This window comes from Aplysia californica, unplaced genomic scaffold (assembly GCF_000002075.1).
Source record: "Aplysia californica isolate F4 #8 unplaced genomic scaffold, AplCal3.0 scaffold00027, whole genome shotgun sequence".
In the NCBI taxonomy this organism is placed as follows: domain Eukaryota; kingdom Metazoa; phylum Mollusca; class Gastropoda; order Aplysiida; family Aplysiidae; genus Aplysia; species Aplysia californica.
In genome coordinates this window covers 734260-744160 of record NW_004797297.1, presented here as the reverse complement: position 1 = coordinate 744160, position 9901 = coordinate 734260, and the positions used below count along the sequence as shown (strand labels likewise).

Here is a 9901-nt window from a genome sequence, read left to right as displayed (position 1 = left end):
ATTTTGTTGTTTTCTTGGACATATTTTAATGTGTTATGCATATTATGCAAACAGCAAGAGAAAGGGCCACCACACATTGTGACGTCAGATCTTTTGTTTGCGCACGAAATGTCATAGGCCATAATGGACTTCCTGATCAAAATAATTTCAAGTAGCAAAGCTGAGGTCTATTTGATACTGTGCACTGGCGCCGCCATTTATCGACCTCAATCAGTCTAATCTTATGATGCAGATGGAATCCAGTTGATCAATGGATATCCGCTATGAGACGTAAGCAAACTGAATTTGACAGGAGAACGATCTTTGTTAAATACGGGTGTTTTGACTTTGTTTAGACAAGCTGCAAGGTGAGAAGGGGGGACTCTGGAAGATTGGTCCGACACGTTTGGTCTAATAAGAATAATTGTGTCTGGCGATAGTCAATATTTGAACATATGGAGCTATTATTGGTAAGCTATAATTTTAATTTGTTCATTTATCTTGCTTTTGGGGGAAAATGCCATTCCATCTTGAACAAAAGTCGAAATAATATTTTGCGATTGAAGGAGGCGGAGGGGGGGGGGCGATTAATTTCAGAGGAAAAATTAGCGAGAACAGCTTTCAAAGCTTTAGTCCTTTTGAACCTAATGAAATAAAAGAAACAGACTGTTTTACCGCCTATCGCGGAATTTTGTCGAAATCTTTTGTTTTGGGCTCAACGACTTTTATCTCCATTTATAAACAAATTCAAGAGTTGATTTTACTGAAATACGTTGATCCAACGCACACAAAGAAATATAAATTTACAGATTCCAAGGACACTCAAGCTTTCAAAGTCACCAAACTTTGGCGGCTACCTTACTCGCTAATTTCTCCTCTGACACCAGGCGACCCCCACCTTCTTCAATCGCAAATATCCTGACTTCTATGATAAAAAAGAAGGATATTTTTGTCAACAAAAAGCAAGTCAAATAAACAGGCTTTAAAAATCAAAATCAAAACTCCATAACTTCCAAATCTGACGAGTGCCGGATTCCTCCGCTTCGAACACGTCATTTTGGGATAATCAATATGTGGCATTGCTTGGACTCCTTTATAAATACAGTACGAGTATTTTTAGGCATAAATTTCATATTTAATCCTTAGCCATATTCGTAAGGAGGAGCCAACTGGAGAAATAGCATTGACAATTCTAAATTTAAAAAACGGGCTAAAGAACATATCTTCGGAAATTTGAACCAAGGGCATCAGCACCTAGATCTAGTCCAGCACGATTCCAACAGAGCTATCAGAGCGCTGTAGGCCATTTGCAATAACATCTGATAAGACTATTCTATTATTATCACACAACCTGTCATGGCTTCGGGATTGCATCAATCAGGCCCCTTTGAAAGCGCTACCCAGTTCACAACTGTTTTAATGAACAGAAAAATAAATATTGACGTTTTTCAACCCACCACCAGCACCACGGGAAGTCCGCCATTATACACAGCCTACGAGGCCAGATACTCTGCTCAACCCCGCAAATACAAAAGAGCTTTTGTCCATCATATCCCCAAGGTATCAGATTGTTTGGGAAATAATGCATTGATAATATTTCGATCGCTACATTGATTCCACCATATCAGAACGACAGTCTTACTTGTCCTACGTCAATTCACCTGTGGGAACATGCAACTATATTTTTAAGAGGCTGAGGAACTGGTGTTAAGAGCACGGCACCGTGGGACACTTAAATTGTTTCTTGATTGGTTGTTAGCTTTGGGGAAATCTAGTAAATCGTGCATGAAGCTGTTGTTTACTGGCGGGTCGCTCTATGCATGCAAGCAAAAATCATTTGAACATAGGCTATGTGAATTCCCCAGACCTTAATTCACCGTTTTTAAGGGCTGTCTATACTGATTCAAGAGAGAAACATATTGTATTCTAGAAGCAAAGATAGAAAGCAATAGAAGAACGGGGAGTCCTAACAGAATATGAGGGCAAGACGTAATAACCCAGCTTGGAACAAAAAACAATCCAGGCAGGCAGAATGGCAAAAATCACTTTTTTTACCAAAATGTGTTTCATAAAAAAAATGATAGTTCCAGCATTTTTTTTACAATGTGTTAAAAGAGTTTTTTATGATTTGACTTTTTGATATTTTATTTTAAATTATTTTGGGGGTAAGGTATGTTTTAAAAAGATAATGAAAACTGCTTTTAAAAGGTATTAAAATATGGTCTTGAAGCACGTTTTCTTTTCCCCGCTATGTTTTACCATTGAATTCTAATCATGATATTGATGTCAACTGAATGCCGAAAGGAAAATGAATTTTCCATGAATAAATACATTAGAAACAATTGAATCTTGGTTTGTTTTTTTGTTTTTTAAAGTTTGCAAGTGTTCTAAACTTAAAAGCAAATTTTCTCAAAATTAGATCTTCATACCCTACCTCGCAAAATGTGCAATATCTCAAAAACTACTTGAGGTATCTCAAAAATTCAAAACCAATTGTGTTCAGCATTGAATGTCCTACTACTATTAGGTACAGAAAATGGATAAAATCCGACTTTTGGTACCTTTCTTTAGGCATACACACCTATTTTAAACATGCTACAGGCACACACTAGAGTAAACTTGCTCTCACGGAGCAGTCCCAAGCTAGAAAAAAATCAGTATAATAAAAAAGCATTCTTAAAAGCAGCAGCAGCAACAACAACAACAAGAACAACACGGTGACTATAACAGCAACAACAACCACTGTAACAGCAACAACGACCACAGTAACAGCAACAACAACCACTGTAACAGCAACAATAACCACAATAACAGCAACAACAACCACTGTAACAGCAACAACAACCACTGTAACAGCAACAACGACCACAGTAACAGCAACAACAACCACTGTAACAGCAACAATAACCACAATAACAGCAACAATAACCACAGTAACAGCAACAACAACCACAGTAACAGCAACAATAACCACAGTAACAGCAACAACAACCACAGTATCAGCAGCAATAACCACAATAACAGCAACAATAACCACAGTAACAGCAACAACAACCACAGTAACAGCAACAATAACCACAGTAACAGCAACAACAACCACAGTATCAGCAACAACAACCACTGTAACAGCAACAATAACCACAGTAACAGCAACAATAACCACAGTAACAGCAACAATAACCTCAGTAACAGCAACAATAACCACAGTAACAGCAACAATAACCACAGTAACAGCAACAATAACCACAGTAACAGCAACAACGACCACAGTAACATAACAGCAACAACAATCACAATAAAAGCAACAAAAACCACAATGATACAAGCTGAGCATATTCCCTTGGAGATTGACCATGTCCTTACAGTGTTGCGTTGTTCCAAGTGCCCGAGCTCATGCTTCTATTTCATGTTTCATTTACCTTTCCTCGCACACAGGGGTCTAAATCTAGGGGCTTTCCACCAGAAGCTTCGGTGACAGAATCATAGGCTCCGGATGCCAGTGCGCAATGGATTGAGTAATTAACTTCTGCCGAAGCAACTATCGAAATCTCGTAAAAGGCCATTTACAATATAACATAAAACGTTGAAACGTATACACATTATTTGAATAAAAACGAAAACTCCATTGTCTTTTGTTTCGGTACCGAATTAATGATGAAACGGCTCCCACAAGGTGAGATAAGTCCAAAGAAGGTAAAGTTCGGATAAGTTCGTTTTCCATAGAGTCGTGTTTCTAATGCATTGTGAACATCTGGTCTCATGAATGGTTCAACCTTGTGTAAAAGGCGATTAACTTTCAGAGCTATATTATAACCCCCCCCCCCCCCTTCTCTCTCTCTCTCTCTCTCTCTCTCTCTCTCTCTCTCTCTCTCTCTCCGTCTCTCTCTCCCTCTCTCTATCTTTATCTCTCTCCCTCTCTCTCCCTCTCCCCTATCTATCTGTCTCCCTCTCTCTCCCCCCCCCCTCTCTCTCTCTCTCTCTCTCTCTCTCCGTCTCTCTCTCTTTCCGTCTCTCTCTCTCTCTTTCCGTCTCTCTATCTATATCTCTCTCCCTCTCTCTCCCTCTCCCCCTATCTATCTGTCTCCCCCCCCTCTCTCTCTCTCCCTCTCTCCCTATCTATCTGTCTCCCTCTCTCTCTGTCTCTCTCTTCTCTCTCTCTCTCTCTCTCTCTCTCTCCCCCTAGTATCTCTCTCTCTCTCTCTCTCTCTCTCTCTCTCTCTCTCTCTCTCTCTCTCTCTCTCTCTCTCTCTCACCCTCTCCCCCTTGCTCTGTGTTGCTACTGTAATCTCTATCTCTGATCAATAATGCAGGAGTCCATTAGATAATTAATCGACACCTCAGAATTACAAAGTTCTATCTGGCATTTTTGGCCTTTCTGAGACCATGAGTTCAGAAAGCAATAAATGCTCTATCTGCTCTATCAAAATCGTTTGAATATTATTGGAGTTGATATCAAGATATTCAAAGAATTTTGCATTTGAAAAAGCTTGACACATTGTGAAACTCAATAAAACGGACGTCAAACTTCTCAAAGGTTGGTTTTGAGCTGATCGAACTTTTTATTTCTGAATCAGCGTAATAGCAAGACTGTTTCCCCACGCCTCTCACAAGCTTTTCACCCTCTTGGTTTCTGTTTCGTCTTTGGGGTGTTTTGTTGTTGTTGTTGTTGTTGTTGTTTTTGTTGTTTTGGGGTTTTTTTTGGGTTTTTTAATCCATAATGCTGTTCTCCTTTTTGTTTTTGCTTTTGTTTTTGATTGTGGGTTTTTTTGGTTGATTGGTTGTTGTTGTTGCTCCCCCCCCCCCCCCCGGGTTGCTATTAAAACCCGTCCGCACTCGGAATACAATCTTCAAAGACAAGGCAGTTGTCCCTCCAACAGGACTCTGAATTAAGAAGTGGGTGGTTAGCAGTTGCTTAGGTGGATCTTCTTCTGCCTTTTTCAACATCCTGTTGCTCTGTCTATTGCTGTTGTTTTTGTTGCTGTTCTTATTCTTGTTGTTGCTGGTAAAACCAGCAACTAGAACTAGATACAAATGAAGTATATCTCATCCCCCCCCCCTCACTCACTCTCCACACACACGAGCGCACAAACACACACACACACACACACACACACACACACACACACACACACACACACACACACACACGCACATATCATGCCTTTGCGTATATCGACGATCAAAGCCAGCTGTTCTTGTTCCTGCGAGACATAGCTCCAACCCCACCAAGATAGCCCAATCCCCAATCCCACCCATTTCCTACGGTGACCATAGATCTGCATACTAGTTCAAACAGTTCCGAATGTGGGAGCGGGAATATAAAGTGTACTTGCACCAAAGATTCCTTTCTGTCCGAAAACCTTCTAACAACCAACTTAAGGGATTGATAACTCATAAAATGTAAGGAATCTGAAACGTTGGATTCATACATTTACAAACACTTTTATTGCATTTTAAACTACCGGCAATCACAAACAAATCCCTATCAAATCACAGAAACCCGAGCGGTTGTTTACTATAGAGTGAAGAAAATGGAACAATGGCATCAAAGGAACGGGTGTTTACCGTGTAAAGGAACAATTGGTCGCTTTTAAGCACAATGGGGCTATCCCATAAAATGCTGTCTTGATAAAATCGAAGGTAAAGTTTTTGGATCCTTATTCAGTTTCTTAAAAAGACAAGGAGAGCTTTTTCTATAACCAAACAAATACACATACCAATGAAACCAAACTTCTCCTATAGGTAGGGCAATACCCACTTTTGGTGTAGATAAAGATTTCTGGGAACCCCCGAAATCTGGGTGAGCCTGCTTATCCTTAAAAGTGACCAATTATAATTATCGATGAAACGTGCTCCATAAGCTCAAAATCACCAGGATGTTGTGATCTTAAACGTAGCACGACACCCGTTATCTACCCACAAGACTCCACCAGTGGTCAGCCCAAAGCTGTCGTCACGTGTACAGACAGCACTGGAGTGTTTGTCTTTCACAGACACCCACATTATAGGCATAGCGTGGGCGCATTCTACATAGGCGTGGTCTTGCGATGAGCACGTTAGCCAGTCTGTGGGAGAAAAAGGACAAAAAAGTTTTGTTTGGTTTGAGAAAGGAGAAGCGCATTGAAGCGGTAACGAGCATTTTTAGTTTTAGTTTTAGTAAGGTTTTTACGGCACTGGCAACACAATAAAGGCATTAAAGTCCCGAAGATTAGAGGTGTGTATGGCAATGAGCAATCATTGTGCCAATTTAGGAAAAGAAAGGTAACAAAAAAAAATATGAAACCTACAGTGGAATATCCCTTCCTTCGCCAAGATACTGGAAATGAGAATGAGACCAGTTGTAGAAACTCAACTCAATGAAGCCCAGTTTGACTTTAGAAAAGGCAGGGACAGTACTGACGCTATCTTTGTATTAAGGCAGTTGTGTTAGACGTTGTGTTAGACTGCTTCGGCACATGAAAAAGACCTCAACATGGTTTTTGTAGACCAGGAAAGGGCGTTCAAACGGGTGAACAGAGGTCACCTTTGGGGAGTTCTAGAGGATTATGATGAAACAGCACAATTGCTGCAGATCATCATGGACTATAAGAAACGGCCTGTATGCTGTAAGAAAAACAGAGGGACTATCAGACTGATTCCGTATCAGGTTTTGGGTGAGACATTTCTCTGTTCTCTCTCCGCTTTATTTTCATCCCTTACATGAATAAGATCACTAAAACAGGAAATGACAACATCACTAAACTGATCCAGCTCCAACTTGCTGATGACCAGGGCATATTGCATACAGATGAAGCGGAATTTTTAAAAACTCACCACAAGACTGAAAGGAGAATGTAAGCACCTAAACATGAAAGACGTTTTGAAAGTCAGCAGAAACCCAGAGAAACTCAACATTTTTTACAAATGGGACACAACTCCAACAAGTAGAGGAATTCAAATACTTGGGAAGCATCTTATTCACACACAAATGGGCGTATGGATAGAGAGTTAGAAACTAGAACCAAGAAGGCAAATGCAGTGACATACCAACTAGCGTCCCAATCAAAATGAAAGCCCAGCTTATCAATGGTATCTTCATACCAATCATATCATAAGAGTGCCAAACACGGTTTGGCGCTCCCATGAACTTATGCAGTTGCGAGCGCCGTAAAACCTCTACTAAAAGTTTTTTTAAACACGGTCCCTAAATAAAGCATAAGAAAGAAAAAACCAAAGCATGCGAAATGAGGTGTCTCCGCAAAACCATCAATGTCACCAGACAAGACCGCATAAGGGACGAGATCATACGCCTGTTAATCGTAAGACAACCAGTTACGAATTTCGTTGAGCGTCAAAGAATCGAACGGTTTGTACATGTAACCAGAATGGCCCAGAAATAACCAGCAACAAGAGCGTATCACAGCTGTGAATCTGGCTTCAAATCAAGAGAAAGACCCAGAAAGGCCTGACTGAATAGGGTTTTTAAAAAAGTCCTGGAACAACATGCTATATCAATCACAGGCGCCACTCACTTAGCGCAGAACAGAAAGCCGCACCTCCCCTCAACATCCTACGGACACCAGAGGAACTCAAAATAAAAAAGAAAAGTGCAAAAGAGTAAAAACATAAAGGGAAGGAAGAGAGATAACTACGGGAAAAGTAAGGTAGTAAGCCAGACGTAACAGCAGGATAGGGGAGAAGTAAGATGTACCAACGATGCCCTCCAACTACCCGAGCTATGATGCAATGATTAATTGTATATTTGAATTCGGGCGTCGTTAGCTAGTTTGTTTGTCTGTTTGTTTGTTTGTTTGTTTGTGTTTTTGTGGTGGTTTTTTTGTTTGTTTATTGTTGTTTTTTTGTGGGGACTTTTGGTTGGTTTTGTTTTGTTGTTTGTTTGTTGTTAGTTTGGTTGGGGGGGGGGGGTTTCTTTGTTGGGGGGGGGGTCACACCAGGGAACCCCTCTAGGCGTAAATTTTATTTCGAAGGAGCGTATGGGATTTAGGTGGAGTGCAGATTGATTGGCACAAAATAGATAGATAGATAGATAGATAGATAGATAGATAGATAGATAGATAGATAGATAGATAGATAGATAGATAGATAGATAGATAGATAGATAGATAGATAGATAAATAGATAGATAGATAGATAGGTAGATACATACATAGATACATACATACATAGATACATACATACATACATACATACATACATACATACATACATACATACATACATACATACATACATACATACATACATACATACATACATACATACATACATACATACATACATACATACATACATACATACATACATATATATAAATATATACATATATATATGTATATATATATACAGAGAGAGAGAGAGAGAGAGAGAGAGAGAGAGAGAGAGAGAGGGGAGGCAAAGAGAGAGAGAAAAAGAGGGAGAGAGAGGAAGAAAGAGAGACAGACAGACAGACAGACAGACAGACAGACAGACAGACAGACAGACAGACAGACAGACAGACAGACAGACAGACAGAACACGAGGTTTAGAGTACAAAATAGAGTATCCTTGAAGTGGCCCTTTTTTTTGTCTAAATGATCGAAAAATATAAGCTCGGAAGTTTAAAAAATAGTGTTGCATAAGACGCCAGAAGTATTCGGATTAGAAGACGCCATTACAGATTAGAATTGTGGTCAAACCAATGAGTCTACATAACAAGAGGGGCCACTTCTCTCTTTGAGCCAATTTAAAAAGTGTCCTCAAAATTCGGTGGCGCCCTCTTCGCAAAAGCGCACCTTTTGCGAACAGAGTATCCTACTTGAGTTTTAAAATATCAAAGTGAAACTAGCAAGTTTTTGAATATATTTTAGAAGAACGCTTTTTTTTAATGGTTACACTAACAAAAAACCTTTTCCGGAGGAAAGGGTGATTGTTTTCTTCGTTTAATTTGACTTTAGAACGAAAGGCGAGAGGTCATTAAAATATAAATAACCTAAAACTCCGCACTGAACGAACCCGAACTACTGATGAACAGCAGTCGATCTGCGCACGCAAGGAGGTGCTATTCCTATTCTTCTTCTGGAAAAACGAAAGAGAGCTTCAAAACAGACTGCAGCGCTATCTGAAGCAAAGAGCATACTTCCTGCGGACACTTTTTCGGCTGAGTGGCCCATCTTGTTATTTACTATCTTTGGTCATACCTGTGTTTGTGACAAACAGTCGGGCGTCGTTTGAAGCACTGCCAGAGCCGGGCTGGAGTCCTTGTCCCAGTAGACATTCTCTACTTGGAGAACGATACTCATATCCCGAACAGCCGCTTAACTTGGTGCACAGAAGTGCACATTCTATCCCACTGCGAACATTATTAATACTTTTAAGAATCGTATCGAATCCAAAATTCGCTACGTTTCGCCTCTTGAATGCGACTCCAGTTATAGAAATTGTTTGCCCAAAGACATGGTTCAGTTTGCACGTGCACAAGAAGCATAGCACAACACGTACTTCGACGGAGCTGAACCCACTTTGCGAAGACATCTTTAAAAACTTCATAGTTGCTGTAAAACTGCAGGATTGTTTAATACTTTCCTGGTTTCGTCCAACTACAGAATTACGACCATTACATTTGTAATTCCTTGTCATGTAAATTTACGTTCCCCCCGAATTCCACAATTTTGCTTCCATATTTCTACAGGTACAGTAACTCCAGATCCTCAAAGCAATTTTGCTCATAGACCCATTGCACTTCCTTATCTGAAAATTTTGGATGAGTCTGAAAAGAATAAATGAAACATTAAGAGCGGAGTAATTAATAAACATCTTGTACATATTCAAGAAATAAATGATACTCCAGCAAACTAGCACCACCCCTTTTCAACTTCCTCAGCACCATCAGCTTGCATACTCCAAGAATATTCTGTTTAATTCTGAAGGCAATAAGCTACTTAAT

The 9901-nt window shown here is 39.9% G+C and overlaps 1 protein-coding gene across 1 annotated transcript in view; it reads right to left on the bottom strand.

The window, feature by feature from the left end:
- Positions 1-5746: 5746 nt before the first annotated feature.
- LOC101850865 overlaps positions 5747-9901 on the bottom strand; it is a 4353-nt gene continuing 198 nt past the window's right edge. The window contains exons 1-2 of the mRNA XM_005091224.3: positions 9156-9901; positions 5747-6044 (exon numbers count right to left, since the gene is read on the bottom strand). The exon at positions 9156-9901 is cut by the window's right edge and continues 198 nt beyond it. Of these exons, the coding sequence (XP_005091281.1) occupies positions 5848-6044; positions 9156-9594 (636 nt within the window). The 5' untranslated portion in view covers positions 9595-9901 and the 3' untranslated portion in view covers positions 5747-5847. The remainder of the gene's footprint in view (positions 6045-9155) is intronic.